The sequence below is a fragment of the Carettochelys insculpta genome, chromosome 2 (genome assembly GCF_033958435.1).
Source record: "Carettochelys insculpta isolate YL-2023 chromosome 2, ASM3395843v1, whole genome shotgun sequence".
Taxonomy (NCBI): Eukaryota; Metazoa; Chordata; order Testudines; family Carettochelyidae; genus Carettochelys; species Carettochelys insculpta.
The window spans coordinates 172,479,899-172,501,640 of NC_134138.1; the positions used below are offsets into that span (position 1 = coordinate 172,479,899).

Sequence of the window (21,742 nt, forward strand, 5' to 3'; positions counted from 1 at the left end):
GTGATCTGCAAAAAGGGATACAGTGAAGTGGCAAAATTTGCAGATGAGATAAAACTACTCCAAATAGTTAAAGTCCCAAGCAGGCTGTGAAGAACTACAAAAGGATATTAGTAAATGGGGTGATTGGGCAACAAAGTGGCAGATGAAATTAAATGTTAATGAATGCAAAGTAATGCACTTTGGAAAATACAACCCCAACTATACATATAAAATGATTGGGTCTGACTTAGCTGTTACCACTCAAGAAAGATCTTGGAGTCATTATGGATAGTTCTCTGAAGACATCCACTCAGTGTGTAGCGGCAGTCAAAAAAGCTAAAAAAATGTTGGGGAATCATTTAAGAAAGGAATAGATAATAAGACAGAAAATGTCATATTACCTTTATATAAATCCATAGTATGTCCACATCTGGAATACTGCATACAGATGTGGTCACCCCATCTCAAAAAAGATATATTGGAATTGGAAAAGGTTCAGAAAAGGGCAACAAAAATGGCTAAGGGTATGGAGCGTCTGCCTTATGAGGAAAGACTTAAGACTGGGACGTTTTAGCTTGGAAAAAAGACGATGAAGGGGAGGGATATGATAGAGGTATATAAAATCATAACTGGTGTGGAGAAAATAAATAATTATTTACTCCTTCTCGCAACACAAGAACTGGGGGTCACCACATGAAATTAAAAGGCAGCAGGTTTAAAACAAACAATAGGAAATATTTTTTCCCACAGCACACAGTTAACCTTTGGAACTCCTTGCTGGAGAATGTTGTGAAGACCAAGACGATAGCTGAGTTTAAAAAAAAACTAGATAAATTCATGGGGAATAGGTCCATCTATGGCTATTAGCCTGGATGGGTGTGGGTGGTGTCTCTAGCCTCTGTTTACAAGAGGCTGGAAATGGGCAACAGGGAACTGATCATTTGAGTACCTGTTTTGTTTGTTTCCTCTGGGGCACCTGGCATTGGCCGCTGTCGGAAGACAGGATACTGGAATTTACGGGCCTATGGTCTGGCCCAGTATGGCTGTTCTTATGTTTGTACTTGCTCACCAGTAATTATACATCTTAATTCACCTAACACATACCTAGCATCTCAGTCTTGGTATCCTGTTCCTGCAGCCCCTGAAAGCCATCTGGTTCTACCTCTTATTATGCAGGTGGCCCATCACTACATGGGGCCCCTCTATTAGATTTTGGTGGTTAAGTTCAGCAGCCTTGGACCTGTGCGTCTACTCCTTGTGACCCTGATGAGACAGAAAAGCTGGATAGTGGCTGTATTTCAGATGTGTGCTTATCAGGAAAGAGGAGGGAGGGAGGGAGTGCAGCTTGAGAAATACTTGGGAAGTGTAGATAAGTTTAGATATAATTAAATTGTTTAGCTTCTTATGTAAGGACGTGTAAATTGGCAAAAAAAGTGGAGGAGGTGGCCTAGTGCAATTTAAACTTGTTTTTGCAGGTGGTAATCAACCATAAGGTCCAGGAACAAACAAAACTATCCAGAAATAGAACAATTGCACTGGCTTCTTCTGTAGGGACTGTAGTTAATCTAAAAACGCCATGGATAGCATAAGTGATTTAGCTTCCATTGACAGCCACTACTTTTGTTTTTTGAAAATGTTGCCCAGTACTTAATGCACCTGTGGATACTGCTATGTTCTTTTAGCAGGATTTTGGTTTGTTATAAAAATCATGAGTTGTGGGTGGCATCGTCCAAAATGAGCCCATCAGACATTTAACCCTGAATGCTGCTGCACTTTAATTAGATTATGTGGGGGGACAGATTGGCCTGCAAAACCCAGGGTTGTGAGGTCAGCCCTTAAGGGGGGCATCATTTAGGGATCTGGGGCAAATAGATCTTACAAAAAAAAAGGGGGGGGGGTGCTTGGTCCTACCAAGAGGGCAGAAGACTGGACTCAATGACTTCCTGAGGTCCCTTCCAGCTCTATGAGACATGTATATCCATATATAATATGCATAATCTAGATGAGTAGTTGAACAGAAAATCATCAATAGGATTTCAGATGAAGTTTTAGTTTGTTTCAATGGCTGCAATTGCAGCTGTCTCCATTATTACATTAAAATTGGTTTATCTTATTGTCACATTCAAAACACCCACTGGCTAGAAAGAAACCTATAGATGCTCATCTAGAAAATGAGGGTGTTGGGGATACGAAGCTGTCTAAGGTGCAGCATATAATTTGATTGTAATGCTGTGTAACTGTTGAGGTAACTTGCTGCTAGGGAATGCCTATTTATAGTGAGTGTTCTAGGAATAGGAATTTAGATATTCTGAGGTTTAAAAGACTCTCAGGATTATTGTCTTGCAAAGTACCCATAGTTAAACCAGTCAACAAAAGATTGCGTATTTTACTGTAGGCTAGGAGGCGGCTACGAGTCTACTCCAAGTTACTGGTGGAAATTGGAGGCAACATGGTAGGAATCTTTAAAAAGTGTTTAGTTTTTGTATTTCCTCCACTGGCCAATTTCTACAGTAAGCTGTTTGGAACTGGGGATTCCCACTACATCCTTACTAGCATCTCCAAGTGTGTTTGTGTCAGTCAGGTTTGGGTTTGTTTTTTTTGTTTTTTCCTAATTTTTGTTTTCAAATAGAGCTTAGCTTTACTAAGCTAAGCTTTTTCACTGCACAGCAGTCAAAACACTTGAGTGGGCATGAGCTATTGACAGACAGCCAGTGACTGACTTGATACACCATCACGTGGCCTTCCAAATTAAACAGCTCAGGATCTCTGATCCCCTATTAAGTCTCCTGTGACAGGCTAATCTCTCTTAGTTGTAGTATCTTACAAGTTTACCATTTGTCACACTGTCAGGTGATGGTCTGAACACTCAAACATTCTTAATTTCAGAGAGAATTCGAAAAGCAATTCAGTTTAAAACGTGTATATAAATAAGAAATATTTATGCTTCCAATATAAGGCATACTGTTCGGTACTTTTAAGTAGCTGAGACTCCATCTACACTTACCAGAGAAGATTGACTGCTCCAAGATGATCTTCCAGGGTGCCGTTTCATGCATGTGTGAAGCAGCCTGTTCCAGGGTCAGTGTTGACCCTGGAACTCCTCCTGAGCCTTCTGGTAGCAAGGAAGATCGATGGGAGGAGCACTCCTGTTGATCTTCTGCTGTGAAGAGAGGCACAGACGTCGACAGCTACAAAGTCGATATTTGGTACATATTTAGTGTACCAAGAATCAAGTAGCAGCCATTGACCTTCACGGTAGGTCTATATGCAGCCTGACATTGATGCTGAATGAGGTATTGCTGTTACATCCACAGTGCAGGGCGAAATAGCAACTACTAGGAGTAGATACGGCAGTCTTCATCTTTCTAAATGGTTATTGAGTTCTCTCTCTTTTTCTTCATTGTGATCTCTGACTCTGCATATGATTTGTACAACAAAAACCTAGACAGTAAAGAGACATGCTAATATGAAAATATTTAGTCTTACTTGTAAAACTCTCCTGTGTTTCTAAATTCTGTAGTAGTTCTAGCCCCCAACTGTGTTATCCATCTTTGTTTTTCAGATGATGATGTGGACCTAGAAGCTTTGGTAAATGACATGAACTCCTCATTTGAAAGTTTGTATTCGGCATGTGCTATGCAGTCAGAAACCACTCCCCTCCTTCAAAATGGCCAGCTTAATCGCAGCCAACTACCAAGCTCAGGAACAAGTTCTCTTCAGCCCATGTCTCCAAGGCAGAAGGTGCAGCGGTCTCAGCCAGTGCGCATTATGGCAGTCAGGTATGAAAAAAGACAAGCTAAGAGATACTCCTATATTTGTTGGTTTGGGATAACAGGTAGAACCCAGATCATCTCACTGATGTCTGACAGCTACTTATTGGCACTATGTGGTGATGTTTGTCTTTTTTTTTTTTTTTTTTTTAAGAGGAAGATGTCTGATTAAGACAAAACATACAATCTGGTATGTTCTTTGAGTTACTTGGAGGCTATGTATTCATATGGACTTGATGAAACAACCTTTCATGTTTGGATTTAATTACATCCTTCCTCCAAATGTGCTGTCATGAACAGTATCTACTGAGAATGTCCTGTTTGTTTAATAGAAACACTTTTCCTTCTGTAATTGCCATTAATATTGACTAAATGTGTATTTGCCTTAATAAGATCAAAACCTGAAATGGCAGATTTGTGTTACAAATTTTTACCACCTTTGTATTAATAGAGCAAATCTAAAGCCATCCCTAGTAAATCCCATTAAAATGGCTTGAGAATCATTGCTCTAATGCATCTTCAGTTTCAGACATGGCAGAATTATGCTGGTGAAAGAAGCAGAAAGTGGAAGTATTTTTAAATCACATTGCAGTTCCTAGCATGGAATTTATTTCTGGCAAGCGTGAGGTGAAAGACTCAGCAGACATTTTTATTCCAGGTGAACATTTTGTTCAGATAAAAATCTTCTTTTAAAATTTCTGCTTTAGAACACGCATGCATGTGTGTACACACACACTTGCTGTTGCTTTAACAGGACAGGATGATTTGCTTTCATCCAATATGCAGATATATTTGGGGTTTTCCCTTTAGTTAGCAGCCTTTCCAAATGAAGTGAGAAACACAAATGCATTCATTAATATGTCTGCTCAAGGAGGCTGGTTGGTGTGGTGCCTGTAAGACTTGTTTGTAACATGATGAAACCACCATATGCCTTCAATATATCTTTGCTCTTTTGTGTCAAAAGCATCCAGCTGGTGCATTTGTCTCTGCAGTGGCCCAGGTTTTGGAGTCCTACAAAAGGACAGAAGCCAGTGCTGCTTCATAGAAAGTCATCTTATCCTTAGTTGGTATTTGGTCTTGATGCCCAGAGTGGTTTCCAAAAATCCTTGCTGATTTTGTGTGGCATTTCATGAAGGCAATATCCCTTCTGGGTGACAGCAGAACAGAGATACTCAGCTTAACAAATAGAACTTCTTGTCTGCCCGTGGATTATGACAGATGGGGTAGAGGTTCAGTTCACTTTCAGATGAAGCTTATGTGATATTTCCTTAAATATTTTCAGGACGTGGATTAGATTAGGTCATGGGAATGTTACTAGAGCCACTTACTCTGCATATTCCAAGCCTGTTAAGCAAAAGTTACTCCAGTCTGTAGCTAGTGACTACTTGCATCATTTAAGTCAATAGTCACGTTGAGCAAATTGAGGCAGCCACTCACCTTTGATGGACACTTCGGTTGAACATTCTAGTAACTGAGGTTGTGCTTAATCTGCGGGAAACTATCTGCAAAAGATACGCAAATTGTGCAGTGCAATTTGTGTATTTTTTGCCGACAGACCTGTCAAGAGAGGCTTTCCTGAGAACAGATGTTGGGAAAAGCGTCTCTGCTGGGACATCCCTTATGCCTCATGGCACGAAGTGTATACAGAATGTTGGCAGCATATGTCCGCTTTTCTGAGCGTGGTCTTGGAAGGGAGGTGTGTTGTTTGGATGCAGCAGACTTTCGTAAGCCTGCAGTCTAGACATAGCCCATGTTCTCACTTTGGCATGGCACTTGTGCAAGAAGGTTGAGAAGCCTGCAGGCAAAATCAAAGGGAACAATGATTAACAAAGGCAACATTTACATCAATAAACACTGTATGTACTTCATCCCTCCTGCTTTGAAATTCTTGGACTTTCTGAATAGTGTGTCTAATGGCACAAATCTGCTCCATGATTGATCCAGCTGGACATAAACCTGTCTTGCTGCAGGTGATATACTTCCCTTATGGTGGGGATTAATGCTGTCAGGAAGAACCAATGTGAACAATTCGCCTGTAGTGGAAAGCAAAATGATGCTGCAGTGATTGGAACACACTAGAGCACTACCATTTCCTTTTCAAAATGGGAGAATTAATCCCATGAAGCATTCATTGACTATTATTTTATTGGTGATGTGGGTCAGCTACTCCATCAGTCTTACCATCATGCTTGATCAGTTCAACAGCAATGCCACAGCATGGCCATTCTTGAGCTGACAGGGTGTGCTGAGAGTCTACATGGCCATACATCATGCTATACAGAGGGTAATCACTGGACTCTTGGCATCCCCCTGAAACTGCTGCTCTTCAGTGCGTCTTAGACCACTTTCAGGAGCTTCTTATCTATTCATTCTGCCTCCTGAGCTGACTATATTACAAAATCCATACTTGATGAGCAAAGATTTGTTTTGTGGGCAAGCATTTAAGTTGTGCAGTTCTCTGTAGACTATGCTGTATTTGTTTGTGGCCAATGTATCTTACATCAGTTGAGCCAAAAAATCTGTCCTGTTTTAACACTGTGTTATGTAAGGCATTGAGACAGACATTCTCAATTGCCCTCGCTTGAGAGCCAAGGAAGATATTTTTTTCAACAATGTCCGTGGTCTGTTGACAAACTCACTCATATTTAGGGCTCACATACTGTTTCCTTGGCATGTTGATAGTGTCCATAACAGGAGACTGGAAACAGCTATATAAGTTGTTGACTTGGTTGTGTTTAAAACTTTGGAGATGAAAGGCTAGAATGTCAAATCATTTTCAGATTTTAGTCTTGCCAGTACCATCAGGCTTTTCTGTAAATCTAACTCACCAATGGAAAGGTTGGTTTGAATATCCTTCTCAGTTCACCATGGCCGCAAGCAGCCTACGGTCACTTTTGTCAACTTCAGTGCCCCTGAATACCAAACTGGAATGGTATAATATACATCTTCTCCACCAATTGGCTATTTAGAATGTGAACTAATGCTTTGTAGGCTCATGCATCATTCAACTACAAAGTCAATGCATTTGTTCTTACATCGGAAATCAGTGTCAGAAACAAGGAGCCCACTTGAAGCATGAAACTTCCCACTGGTATCAGTCATAGCCACAAAAATGCCCAGTTCTTTCTGGCCAAGCTGTTCTGGTTTCCATTGTAGGCAAGATGTTGGCATCTCATAGCACAGTGAAAACATTGTGACTATATTCTTTGCTTGCCTTCCATGATGTGTTTGTGGATGGGAGGTCACTTTACAAGGCCTTTGTGAGCATTCCTTTCCAAGGCCAGGGCAACGCCATTGAGGTTGACACAGCTGACTCCCTCACTCATGTGGCATGACAGTAGGTAATGGCAGCTGTTGATAATCACCTTGCCCGCACTGCTCCACCAGAATCAATTCATGGGACACGAGATTGGAGCACCTGTGGTTTTTTTAGAATGACTGTGTTCCAAACAGCAAATCTAGACACTGTACAAAAGTCCAAAAATCATGGCTCCATCATTCAGTAAGGGGGCCTATTCTGGGTTCCTGATTACATAATGTTTTGTTGGCAGTTGATAGCAACAAAAGCCTGTGCTAGTTTCCTACCAGCAGTGGGCAATTTTGGCAGGGTGTGCAGGCTAGCTAGTTTTACATCACCTTATGTGGACTGAGATTAGCAGTAAAACAGAAAGCTACAATTGGGAGAAATCGGTGCTCCATGCTGTTCTCACCCCAGTAGAGACTCCATAAGATGGCTGTCTGCTATCACCTCCAGAAATACATTTGGTGAACCAAAAATGAAACTCTCTACTCCATCCCCAGTACATCTCTTCACTGTTGGTGCACTTGTATAGAAATGGCACTCTTCAAGCAAGCAGTGTTCGTGCATTCCTGTTTGAAAAGATCATGTATAATACTTGTGCTACACTTGTCAGTTGACATCATGCTCTTTCTACAGATACTTTAATCTTATACTTCAGTGTGATCGTAGCATAGGAGTGCATTAATCTTAATGCCTCTGGGAAGAAGCATTTTTAAAATTCTTTCCTTGGCATTTCCAGGCATATCAAGCTTAGAAGAGTCTCTGACTGTCTTAACTCTGTGCAGGTCCACAAGCACTAGTACCTAGAGTCACCTAGACTCATTTTGCTTAACTTTTGGGCGCTAACATTTAGGCGCCTACAAAATCACTTGGCCTCACAAAGCCCAAGTTACATACTTAGGCTTCCTGTGTAATGAATGAGAAGAGAGAGGTGCCTTCCTGTGGGAGTCACAAAAGCCTGCATGCTGGACTGCTCCTTGCCTAAGTTAGTTTATGGTTACTGAGGTTGATTTTTTTTTTTTTTTTTTTTTTTTTTAAAATTCTTTTCCACTCCTCTATGAGGGAGGTCAGTGCAAGTCTCTGATCATAGGGTGGTTATAAGTCTGAGGCACAAGAGACTATCTTAATTATGAAGAATTGTTACAGTAAACTATATAATGACCAACTCTGTGTAGCTGTAGATAAGTCTTACACAGTTCTTGAATCACACTGTTTAGACAAGCAAGTGGGGAAATCCTCTACCATTTGGCTAGACAAGTCAGATTGTCACAATTATAGCCCATAGGTAGGCCTGGAACATACCACTTCCCACCAAAACCAAGTTTTGCCTGTAAACCTATTTAAGTTGGTCTGCCTTACACGGGATCATAAAGGCTGTGAAATTCTGGATCCACACAAACCAGACAGAAGAATTCTTGTAGCCTTTGTGCCCAGGCCTTAAGTGGTAGCGTAGGAGTATCCCAGTTAATGGTAACTACTGAGCTGAAATCTGGTTAGGACATAGTTACACTAAACCGTGTACAATATCAGTATACCATGAGGGGATAGCTCAGTGGCTAGAGCATTGGCCTTGTAAACACAGGGTTGCGAGCTCAGCCCTTGAGGGAGCATTTCAAAGATCTGGGACAGGTTAGATTTGAAAAATAAATTTAAAAAAAAAAAATTGATTGGGGTTATTGATAGGCCTTGCTGCGAGGGCAGGAAACTGGACTTGATGACCTCTCAAGGTCCTTCCAGTTCTATGAGATGTTACTCTGTGCTTCAGTTTTTATAGAGGGCAGTGGGTTACTCAGGAGAGTTAATGTCTTCTTTTAATATTCAGTTCTTACCTGTTTTTAGACGTCTCCAGGAGGAAGAGCAGCAGTTTAGAACATCCTCTTTGCCAGCCATACCAAATCCATTTCCAGAGCTTTGCAGTCCTACAAGCTCTCCAGTACTGGCTCCTGGATCTTTACCTCAGAGTCAACCTGCTAGTAAGCATGTGAGTATTAAGCAGAAGTACTTTTGCTAGCATAGATGATAGTTTAAAGTGACCAAGTGATTATTTCACTGGAAAAGTAGAGAGAAAACCTTAAGATACCTAGAAATATTAATGGATTTTGTCCTTGAGCAGATCAACACTATCTCCAGTCAGACTTCAAAGCTGTAAAAGGTTTTTCAGTACTAAGATGCCAGAGGCTCTCTTGGAGTTAATGAAGGATGTTTGGAGTGAATGAAGCAATAATGTTTAATATCCTCTTCTGAATTTTATTATGCTAGGCAATGCTTCATTTAATTCACAAGACTTGATAATTTGCTTAGAGCAGTAATTGGGTATATTATACTGCATATTCTAGGTGCCACAATAAAGTTTAGCAGCCTGATGCTGATTAAAAATTCAAAGGGTTTAAAAATAGATGCCTGTTTGCTTTTAAAGATATGTACGATCTTTATTTTACTTCATACAGCTGCATGAAAAGCATACTAGCCCCAGTAATCTTAGATCTGGTGGCTGAGAATTGGGGGCGGGGTGAGACTTACGAGCAGACTTAACTAATAGAAACCTGGCTTGTGTGGCTTTTCAGAGTTTTACTGGAATAGTTTGTCAACTTAGGGTGCTCATACAGGAAAAAAGAAATATTTTTTTTCCTCCCTTACACCCTTTTTTATCTCCTAAAGAGTGCTATTTTACTAATCCTGCTGTTAGTCCTGGAGCGGTCTTGAAGTAGACATCATTTGGGCCAAAAAGCTATGGATATTTTCATGAGATGCACAAACTTTCACTAGAATGAAATGATTAAAATAACAATAACAAAAACCTTTTTCATTTGTGATTGGAGAGCTAAGTACTAACTAGGCCAAAGGTCTGAAGACCAATTTTTTTCTGTCCTTTCTTCTAAGCAGCATGGTATGTTTTGGCTGAGAATATTTAGAGCAGGGATTCCCAACCTATGGGTTGGGACCCAAACATGGGTCACGATTAGATTTGTTAAGGGTCACCAGCAGCTCGGAGCTGCACATGATTCTCAAACAGCAACGAAGGGTCCTGTGGCACCTTACAGACTAACAGAAAAGTCTATAAGGTGCCACAGGACCCTTCGTTGCTGTTACAGATCCAGACTAATAGGGCTATCCCTCCGATACATGATTCTCAAAGAAGCCATTTGCAGCTCCTTAACACTGCCACATCCACCAGCTATCACTATCAATAGCAAAGCAATTACGCATTACAAAGACAGCTTCTCCACCTTTGATATTCAGAGGCACCCCAGGCAGACCACTTAATAGACTCTGTTGTAAATAATTTTCACCTCCCGTCCACCCTGGGGTCACACAGTCTTCCTGAATTGTCATAATGGGTCCTTGCCTGGAAGAGGTTGGGAACTGCTGATTTAGAGACTCCAATAACTTATTCATGCCATCTTTGTCTCTGACTCTTTTTTTAAAACACCCCCCCCCACACACACACACACTCTTCTCCACTGGTCACTAGCTTTTACAGCCTTAAGTTTATAAAATGAAACAAAATGCAACCTAAAAGAGATCTCGAAGCCAAAAGATCTAACTTGAACAGTGTGTTAGGGATTAAGAAAGAGAGTGTAGTTGGCTCTTCAGATATAAATGGTTAAGCCAAATACCCTTTAATGTGAACAAAAAGATTGCACTGGATGTGTGAGGCATGAGGGAAGAGTAACTCTGAAAGCCTTCAGAGCCTTTGGCAAAAGTGACTGTTGGGATGGAGTCTGCAACGTGGACACCTGTCCTCTAGGAACAGGTATTGAAGCTGTGCAATTACTTATTATAGCTCAAATGCTATGGTGATCTCTTTAAGACATTAACTGTTGGAATGTAAAACCGGTGATACATGGCCAAAACTTTGGAGCCATTTACTTAAAGGAGAGAGGATTCTAATCCCCTCATCCTGTGGCAGTAGAAGGGTATGGAGGGAATGGTCATACACATGGACTACAGGGTCCCAGTACCGGGAGGTGCAGAGCCCCCCCTCCTCCCATTGCCACTAGCCTATTAGCTAATGTCTAAAACAGGTGTTATCCATCTTTATTTCTTTCTGAGCTCCCCCTCCACAATGTGCAGCTAAAAACTCCACATTGTAGCTATGCCAGGACTGTTTTTCTGCATATAAAAGCCAGGGTCAATATTAGCAAGCACAGCAGTTACTTAGACCTCATGCCACAAGGAGCCCCATGAAGCTAAGTTTCTCAGGCTTTGGCTTTAGTATTGGGTGTCAGGGTTTGGGGCCCCATGCTTCAGCTTGATGCAGTAAGGCTTCAACTTTCTGCTGTGGTTCTCAGCAAGTCTAAAGTGGCCCTGCTTTGTGCCCCCTTGAAACCTGCTCGTGATGAGAAATACTGGTCTGAAAAAAAATGTTCAGTGTTTCAGATTCTGATGTTGTTTAAAGGAGCACTCACTTAGGGGTCATATTTCCATCTGAAAATGTTTCTGTTTCTCATTCACAACATCTTTTTTTCTGCAACTAGAACATGATACAGATTATGCGCTAGGCAACACAGTGAAGTGTACGGCAGTTTCTGGTGGGTTGTGTTTTTGTTTTGTGTTTGTCCGTCCAGTTGTCTATTCTGCTGATAGAATCAGAACGTGTTTTAGATCATCATATGCTATTCTGGGGTGTACTTCATGTGCATTCTCCACCCAAGTCCATTGAGGGGATTTTGTTCGGAATTTTTAGTGCCAAAATCAATCTGTGTTGTATGGCGCATGGAACTGTCTTTTTTTTTTTTTTAATTAATTTGTGGTGTTTGGTTTTTATGTTCTGATATGTAGCACACACTTCAGTTGCAAGGTAGTGAAAAATATTACAAGTAAGAAAAAAACTTGGCTGTAACTGTTTTAATTTTATTCTTACAGTACATATTACCCATTCTCAAGAGAAGGATCTTGACCAGAATAACTAGATTCATTTTCATCTGAAAAATATAAAGTTATACTCTATAATGACAGGTTTGTTTTGTAAAATTAATGTGTGTTTAGGAATGAATGGAGCACTAGTTACAGGAAACTATTTAAAGAATAGAAACAAAATTAATCTGCCTAGAGGGTAAACATGGAATCTTAAGCTAGCTAGAATTGAACAGTGGAGACATAGTCACTTGCTGTGCAAAACAGTCTTTAGACCACTTGTGCATTGACCTTGAAGGAAGGCATAAAGATAGCCTGAATTAGTAGACAGAAAGTTTCATCTTCTACCACTGGATGACAGTCTCCAGTGTGAACCTAAACAACAACAAAATGATGAAAGCCTACCTCCCCCACACACTTTACTTCCACACTGATTGCCCTCGTCTAGTCTCAGTGCCATCTGAAAGCTGACCATTGATCTAATGGTCTGGAATTTTGCTTTTTTTGTTTTTAAAGGCAAAGTCAGTCAGGACTAGTGCAATGGTAATCAGACAAATGTGCTTTCACAGTGAGTTTGCAGTAGTGATGTACTGCTGGATTTCAGTACAGTAGACAGAAGCAGACTTACAGGAGAGAGTTCACCTGGAGGGGGCCAGGGAATTAACCTGTTGACACTAAATGATGCCGAGGTTGGCGTAGAAAAGTTAGAGAATCAGCCAAGTATGGAATATTCTGGGGGAGTTGAAAATTGACTCTGTACTAAACAGAAGCTGAGTAGGACTCCGAGTTGAAATCAGGAAAGGCTGAAGGAAAATATAGTTACACGTGGTTGTAACTTCACAAATTTGTTGTATGATAAACAAAACTCCTAACATGTCTGGCACTGGAAGGAATTCGGAGTCTTTTAAGCAATACTTATGATAATAGCTATTGAATCTTTAAACACCATTTCAAAGCTCTGGCACATAGCTCGCTTGTTTAATTGAGCTCTAACTGCCACTTTATTCTGGGGAATGGCTTGGGGAATCAGAAGTTTATGTCCTTAAGTGATACTACCCCTAAGTATTGACTCCCCACCAACCCTGTACATTCCTTTCTCTCTAAAAGCTCTTCCTCCCTGGCTTTCATCCCCCACACACTTTTTTTACAGTGAGATCAAGCTCAATACCAAAATGAAACTACACAAGTCTGTAAATGTTTAAGATTTTTGAGTTCCCCCTTCACCTGCCCTGCCCCAAGAGAGAGAATACTAGAAAATCTGAGGCTGTGGTATAACATTTGCAGGATGAAAGAAAGGAGAGATATGGAAGATTTTAAACATCATTTAACAGGATAAATATGTTTAAGTAAGAAACTGTAACCAGAAGATAAACCAAACATTTTTCTAAAAAATGGCTAAAGCATCAGACAGCTAGAATACCACTAATGGAAATCCATCTGTCTTGTTGGTATGAACCAAAATCTTGTTGGTAAGTTGGGCTATAATTTCTGGTTGTATACAAATTTTTGGGGAGAAGCATGCAATGATTACATTGGGCGATATGATAGAGGTATATAAAATCATGAATGGTGTGGAGAAAGTGAATATAGAAAAATTTACTTTTTCCCTTAATACAAGAACTAGGGGACACCAAATGAAATTGGTGGGTAGTAGGTTCAAAACTAATAAAAGGAAATTTTTCTTCACACAGCGCACAGTCAACCTGTGGAACTCCTTGCCCGAGGAGGCTGTGAAGGCCAGGACTCTATTAGGGTTTTAAAAAGAGCTTGATAAATTTTTGCAGGTTAGGTCCATAAATGGCTATTAGCCAGGGATAAAGTATGGTGCCCTAGCCTTCAGAACAAGGGCAGGAGATGGATGGCAGGGGAGAAATCACTTGATCATTGTCTTCTGTTCTCCTTCTCTGGGGCACCTGGCATTGGCCACCGTTGGCAGATGGGATGCTGGGCTGGATGGACCTTTGCTGTATCTTGTGAGTCAATGAAGCTATCAGCTGTGAAAATAGGGCAATCTTCTCACATCCCTCTCTCTATATGGAGAAGGCCAACTTCCAAAGAGCTGTTTGATGTACCAAAGTTATTTACTCTCTTCTAGCAAATTAAATTCTTAAATGGCTATAAATTAATGCTACTGTTAGTCCAGCGTTAGATGCCCTTCAAAAGAACTACTGTTAACAAATGTTTTGTCATTAGTTTCATAAACTGTCTCTTGTATCACGGTTTTGATGCCAGAGTCTTAACATTCTGTAGGATCAGCAGCATACAATTATCAGTTTTTAATGTGTGTATTTGGTTAATTTTGCTCTTAGAAAGGTATCATTGCAGAAGCAAAAACTGCATTTGTGCATACCAGTAGTGATGTACATGTGTAAAGTACTAAGTGTTGAGAGCACTTTGAATCCACTTTTATACAGATCTTTGCCTCTGGTCCCAATCCTGTAATTGGCTTCATGTAGGCAGTTGCTTGTTCCCTTATCAGGCCACATTAACTACTCAGGTCCCCAGAGCCCAGCTGCAGAGAACAGGCCTACAGCCTTTTATTTTATTTTATTTATTTATTTTTCCAGTTAGTTTGCAATGATTAGATGGAAGGAATTGGGGAAGTCAGAGATTCCCTGTGGGACTTTGTGGTCAGAGTAGGTTTAATAAAAGTATCCCACCTTCAGTTGTGTCCTTTTCTAGGTGGTGAGAGCAGAAATTGTAAAGATATGACTGCATCCCAATGTTTAAATTTATTTGTTGTTTGTTGTACAACTGCTAATTTATAGGAAGCCTGTCATAAGAATAGTCATGTTGAGTCAGACAAACGGTCCATCTAGCTCAGTGTTCTGTCTTCAGCCTGTTTGGCAGAAGGGTTTATGCTGCCTCAGGATTGCAGCTCAGGATAGCAAATCAGGAAGCTGCCTTCAGCAGGTACACAGCCCCCAATGTGAAGGAGATGTCCTTCCATGTTGGCATTCTTCCATCTCACAGGAAATACCTAAGGTTCATAGCAAGCCATGGTCGATACCAACTTACTGTGCTCCCCTTCAGTCTCTCCATGGTCTGCATGTCTTGACAAAAATCATGGCAATGGAAATAGCCTTTTTCTGCAAGAGGCAGGTACGGGTGTACTCTTATCTCAATGACTGGCTGCTGAGAGGCCCCTCCAGTGAACTGTGCGCACAGCCACAGAAACATTCCTCTGAGTAGACTTCATAGGAGCAGTCCTCAACTCAGGACAAGGGTGAACCTTCCAGATTCCAGGCCTTGGCACAGATCCTTTAGTCTCTTATGCTACCCCACCACCATGGCGAGGGGTGGCCTAAATCTTCTCAAGCATATGGCTGAATGCACATATGTATTCACACATACCAGACTGAGACACAGACCATTTCAGGCATGGCTCACCTCCACGTACTAGCCAGGAAGGGACAGTCTGGTCTTTCTGTGGTGCTGAGTCAGGTCCCCAAGTCAGTGAGTGTCTAGATTCCCTGGTAATCTGTGCAGGAGTGCCTTTCAACCCTCCCTGACCTTCACTGACCCTAGTCACAGCCGCATCACACTTGAGCTGGGAGCACATTTGAAGACTTGCAGACATGGGGGTCTGTGGTTGCAGGATGAGATTTCTTTCCAGATGAATGTTAAGGAGCTCAGTACACTTTGTCAGACCTTTCATGTTACTATCAAAGGTCACAGCGTGCCAGTTGTAACAGACAATACCACTGACATGTTCTGTATCAACACATAAGGAGAGCTTGGTCATTGTTCCTCTGTCAAGATGCTTTCCTGCTCTGGGACTCGCATGTAGCCCAGTGCATTCACCTGGAAGTATCTTATCTCATGCTAACATCATTGATCTTGTTAGCGTCAGTGTCGCCTTCTCAGTAGTGGTACACCACACTCCTAGAGTTATAAGTGGACACCCCAATAGAACTCCCGCTTTACCTGGACCTGATCACTCAGGACTGTGGTTGTCTCTTGCACCCTGACCTTCAGTTCCTCCATCTTCTAGCTTGGAAGCTCCATGGCTGGACACCTTGGAGCACCAATGCTCACAACCAATGTGGCAGATTCTAGCAGGCAGCAGGAAACCATTCACCAGGGACATTTACCTCTCCTGATGGAAGAGGTTCTTTTGTTAGTGTGCCCAGCATTAACTCGCTCCATTCCAGACATCTGTTGACTTCTTAAAGGGTTGTTTAGTTTTCATGTTTCAAAAATGTAGAGAACCAAAAGTGTGTGAAAGTAAAATGTATTTTCTCAGCAACTCCTGAGCGGTAATGGAGACCTGCTAGCTTACAACTTATTGCGTTGTTTGGGTACTGCTGCAATGGTAACTTTATATAGCTGAATGCTGTGGGGGTGACATTGCTTCAAAAATCATGAAGAACCAAACAGCAACCCTTTGAGTGGGGAGATGTTAGAGGAGAGGAAAGAGAGAGAGACCTTTCAGGTTTTCTCTGTTTACCCCAGAAGGGTCACAGGTTCCCATTCTGTTCATCTCTCTCTTTTATTGTGCAGTTAACCTTAAATTCAGATTCATACTATTCTTTTTAGAACAGATTCTGTGAGCACTCTGACTCCTTCAGCTGTGTAGTCTGTAAGACATTGATTGAATTTTACTAAATATATGTGGCCAAAATTTGACCTAGAGCTTCTGTGAGCACACTACATGCTTGTAAACAATTAAAAGCAACGTTGCTTTCAGATTATATATTAATAATTTACTGTTCATACTCTTACTGGTCACTTTTCTTTCTTCAGTGCCTCCTGAACCCACAGAAAGCAAGATTGCCCTGGCAAAATATGTCCAGAACAAATCAATACAAGTACCTGTGACATTTCCATTTCCACAATTCTCTAATGGGACAAAGGCCATCTCATACACATCTTGGCAAATTGCAGAAAAAAAGGCAGAGTCACCAATTTAAGGAGTACTCTTAAGTGCGTGTGTAATTCATGTTGAAGTCAGTGGGAGTGAAGAACATGGTTACGGTTAAGTACAAGCGTGTGCTGAAGTCTGATCCAAAGCACTTTTTAGGCTTATAATCAAATACTTTGAAATACTACTTGCAATGTTCGCCCAACAGTGGTGACTTTCCGGGGGAGGAAAAAGTGAGTTAGAGGAAACAACTTTTGAGATGCAGAGACCATATTTCCCCTAAGCCAGGGGTGGCCAACCGGCTAGAGACAAAGAGCCAAAATAGCTGAGGATAAACTGTAAAGAGCCATGTATTATCTATCAATCCGTCTTAGGTATTGATCTATTTATAGATAAATAAAAATAAATATATAATACATGGCTCAGTGCCCTCCCTCTCCCACAGAGTCAGGCACTCCTAGACCCCTGGCTCTAACCCAGTACCACCCTCCTGTCCATTTTGCCTGGCACTCACCAGAGCCACTGCCACCATGTGCCTCTCCCTCCAGGCTCTGAGGCACATGTGCAGAGTAGTGGTGAGCAGTCCTAGCACACATCTGAGCAGGAGCCATATTTTGTTGATGAAAGTGCTGCATGCAGCTTAAAAGCCTGCCCTAAGCTATGTAACCACACAGCTTCCCATTAAGCTCCACACAGGAGCATTTAAGCCCTGTATAGCGGGGAAGAGATCTTTTCGCAACCCCTGAAGGGGCTGAGGCCCGGGGGGACAAGCTCCTTCCTGCCAACCCCAGCAGGGAGCTGCCTAGGTAAGCCTGAACACCAGCCTCCCACAACTCTGGCCTTACTTGGTCATCCCCAGGCCTGAGACTCCTTCTGCTCCCCAAAGCTTTCATCTCTGATCCCAGCTCACACCACCAGCCCTGAGCTCTTCCCCAAACCTGGAGCACCTGCTCCTGCCTCACAATCTCTCATTTCCAGTTCTCCCCCTCCCAGAACCTGCACCCCCAACCTCATCCAAGAGCCTGCACCCCAGTGAGAGCCCTCACACTCCTGCATACCAACCCTGTGCCTGAGGCCTGAGCTTCCTCTCACACACTCAAGCCCTTGGCCCCACTCCTGCCACATGATTTTTTTATGTGCATCAATATGAAGGTGATGGGTCACACGTCACCCCCACATTAGTGCACATAAAAGCATAGGACATGTTCTTTACCCTGACTTGGTTTTAGTGCCTCTGCCCCTTCCTGCTTTCCCGCACATCACAAGCATTATCATTCTCTTGAAGTCCTGCAAGTCAGTCTTTCCATTTACCATGCTTATAAACATGAGGGAGTGAAGGCAAAAGGCATGTTTAAGAGCCATGTACAGGAGGTGCTCCCTCATTGTCTAAGCAAACTGTCCAAACAGAGAACTAGGTGCTCAACAGTAAATCTAGAGAGGGCATTTACCAAGTAATGGCTAAGACCGTGGTCTGCAACCTTTCGAAGGCAGAGTGCCGAAATTTGACCTTTTGACCTCTGTCTGGTCCAAGTACCAAATATACTTTTAAAAGTCACTAATAGTCCTACTCACAATAGCTTCATTAATGAATTAAGATGCAGAGCTTTACCATTTAGGTGGTGGTTGGTGGCATTAGCTGACCTTTTTGTTAATCCACATGCAGCGTGGTTTTAAGCAAGCTCCTGGCTGCATGGGAAAGGAGGGGCAGGGCTGAGTCCTATCTTATGTGCCAGTGGAAATCTGCCCCTTAAACTAAGAAAACCATCCTCACATAGATCTCAGTGTCTAAGGACATTTAAGCTTACTGCCTCCTGGTTTGGACCAAGAATTGGTAGATACTTCAAGAGTGAAACCCTTCTTCCGCACTGCCTACATAACCTTTTCTCTCTGTGTATGGTGTTCAGGATTATCTGCTGAACCCTCTGTCTGGCATTAGGTTCGCATCACTTTAGGCTCCTTCTCTTCTGGTTTTAAGAACAGCAAGAACCAAAAATAGTCACCAAGTGAGAAATTAGATGAGGGGTTTTTTATGCCTTTTGGTAATGCTTGAATTACAGACGGAGGCTCCATCTGCACTACGAGACAAAAATCGATTTTAAATCAGTTAGCCTGATTTTCTCCCCCGCCCCCAGTGCTTGTCCTCACTGTAAATTCCATTAACTCAATTTATGGACCACTAAAATTGACATATTGAAATCCCAAAATCCATAGTAATCTGTCGGGTGTAGCGTTCAATTTGAATTTAAAATTCTGAATGAAGGGTAACGAGGACGCGGCATGTCTTTGAATAAAATTCGTTAGCCTCCACGGATGTCCTGTATGTAACCCACAATGCACCACAGTTCTCCACTCTGGCCTCTTACATCTCCACTGCTCTCAAATGCAGTGGAATTAGGCAACAGGACCGTTTCAATTCGGCACCTGTAAGCCTATGGCTGTAAGGTCATGAGAGGCTGACAAATCTTTCTTTTTCTTTGCTAGGAGCACAGCTGTGGGGTCTGTGATTCTGTGTATACCCTTGCTAGCTGCCTTTTTTTTTTTTTTTGTGCTGCCTGGCGCCAGCCGCTAGCCTCCCTGTACCATGTGTCGGCTAAGCTGTGGGTGGGGGTTGTGGTTGTCTGATAGTAAGAGAAACTTCTTTTCAGCTGTTTACATGTTGTCATGACCCTCCACATCCCCTCCATCCCCTTCCCGTGGAGGCACCGCACAGCCTGGAACAGTCCCCCGCCCAGCTGCATCATGTGGCATAACCCCAAACCAATAAAAGGACATGCTGTGCAAGGTACCACGCAGACTGGGCATGGTGAGGGTCACAATTTTCAGGGGCTGGCTGTAGCTGGGGGTCTTTTAGATGACCTGAGCCATACACATTTCAATGAAGGCAATGTATTAGCTATACAATTACTACAGCTGTTGACGTAAAGTTTGCAGTGGGGAATATTCATGTTCTAAGTGTTGTCTTTTCCAGGTGCAAACCTGGCTGTAGTCTAGGGTTTTTTAGCCTGATGAATCATTTGAGTTTCAGTGTAGCAACCATGTCTACTTAGACATAAGGGTCTTCTTTGGTAGGAGGCTTCAATCCAGATGAAAGTTCCTGAAAGGACCTCCATAAGCAGTCACAATTTTTGTGTCTGTCTCTCAATAGTATACGGTCTTTAATCCGCTCTGGACTATTACTGTTGATTCATTCCAGTTTCAGTGTAGCATCCCTGTTTACTCAGAGTCCTTTTTCCCGGGAGGTGTAAATTAATATCCAAGCCCAAAATAAAGCCTGAGCATGCTGTTTCAGTGTAGCACCCATGTCTACTTATACTTCACGTGGCAGGGGAAAAAGGGGAATAAAATACCCACATCTACTTGTGGGGCCAGAATGCAATGGGGCTCAGGGAACTGTGGGATAGATTCCCACAATATACTGCAGCAGCACTCGATTTAAGCTACTTGTGTGGCAGCAGTAAGTCAATTTTGTGGGGAGCATGTGGGAAGGTGAAGATGCTCAAATTTGAATGGATAAAACCCAGTGTTAAGATAAATTGATTTAATAAAAATCAATTATCTCAGTGTAGACGCAGCCTGAGTGCTACAGATGAAATGGAACTGCATAGATCTCTTACAGAAGGAATACTGGTTATTTTTAATTTCATTTTCCTGTGTCACTTCTTGTTATAACATGAAGATATAACTGGTCCTTACCTAAAATAACATAGCTTCAGGTCTCCCCAGAGCTTCTCTCCATGCATCTGTTCAGTTTACATAGGGAGTCCTCAACACATTCCCTTCTTGGGTCAGGAAATGTCAGGGAGGAGTTGGTGTCCCAGTTTCAGACTTGGACCTTTCTGCTTTTCCAGTGTCTTTTACCTCACACACTAAGTTGAGGCACACCTTATGCTTCTATGTCTTATGCTTCAGCTCTTGGCAAAATCATCAGTCGGAGGATTAATTTCTAATCTAGTATATTTCAAAATGAGTTAGTTTCAAGTACTTCCCCTACCCTGGAATTACCTCTTCCCATCTTTGTAGCATCACCTCATTTTCCTTTTTAAAAACAATGTTTTACAGCATCACACTTATCTCAAGATGACTGACACCTGCCGATTGTCTTCGTCATGAGTTGGCACAGCTTCTTCATGCTGCATATTTAATTATATCTAGCCACATGCAGGCTCTGAATCTACTTGAGTAAAGTCCTAGACAATGATTCTTAAATTAGTGCTGATGTCAGAAGAGGAGAACTGATAACAGTGAAAAGGAGCTGGTTATTTTTTATCCCAACTGCTCTATAGAGTGCACTTAAAATAAATTAAATGTGAATGCAGAAGTTGGAGTCTTTATTTAACTACTAAGACAACACTTGTATAGCAGGTCATTTAATTGAATGAGTGTATCAGCTGCAACATTTTTGGGAAAATCTTAAAAATGTATTGAATTTTGGGGCTTGGACTACTTTTAGTTCTGGTCTAATGGAGACCATCTGATTCTGATAGATGAACATTGCTGTTTATTAACTGCACTGAACTCCATCTATGCAATCCTTACACAAGACCACTTTCTCTCTTGTCACTTGAGCCAACTTCTCAGGGATGCAAAGGAATCTCCTGATAGTCTGAGTACGTCTGCACTGCAGCATAAGCCCAGGGTTTGAGTTCAGTGTCAGTCCTAACTCTAATCACACAGATATGCACTAACCCATGTGTAACACGTCACGGGACGCCCAGCCCCTGGGTCTAGGGCGGGCGGCAGTTCACCAGAGTTATATAGTTCGGGGCCCAGCCCTCAGTCCAGGGCGGGGCAGCAGTTCCCAAGCTTTATATAGTTCTGGGCCCAGCCCTCAGTTTGGGGCGGGGCAGCAGTTCACAAGCTTTCTATAGTTCTGGGCCCAGCCCTCAGTTTGGGGCGGGGCAGCAACACAAGGGAAAACCACCAGCCCAGCCCTCAGTTTGGGCGGGGCAGCAACACAAGGGAAAACACCAG

General features: G+C 42.1%; 1 protein-coding gene across 2 annotated transcripts in view; it reads left to right on the forward strand.

The window, feature by feature from the left end:
• GRB10 (growth factor receptor bound protein 10) overlaps positions 1–21,742 on the forward strand; it is a 208,972-nt gene that overhangs the window by 115,238 nt on the left and 71,992 nt on the right. For both annotated transcript variants that reach the window (XR_012644539.1, XM_074988028.1), the window contains exons 4-5: positions 3,542–3,758; positions 8,890–9,031. Coding sequence is in view for 1 of the 2 variants with exons in the window: in XM_074988028.1 (XP_074844129.1) it covers positions 3,542–3,758; positions 8,890–9,031 (359 nt within the window). In the remaining variant the exon portion in view is untranslated. The remainder of the gene's footprint in view (positions 1–3,541; positions 3,759–8,889; positions 9,032–21,742) is intronic.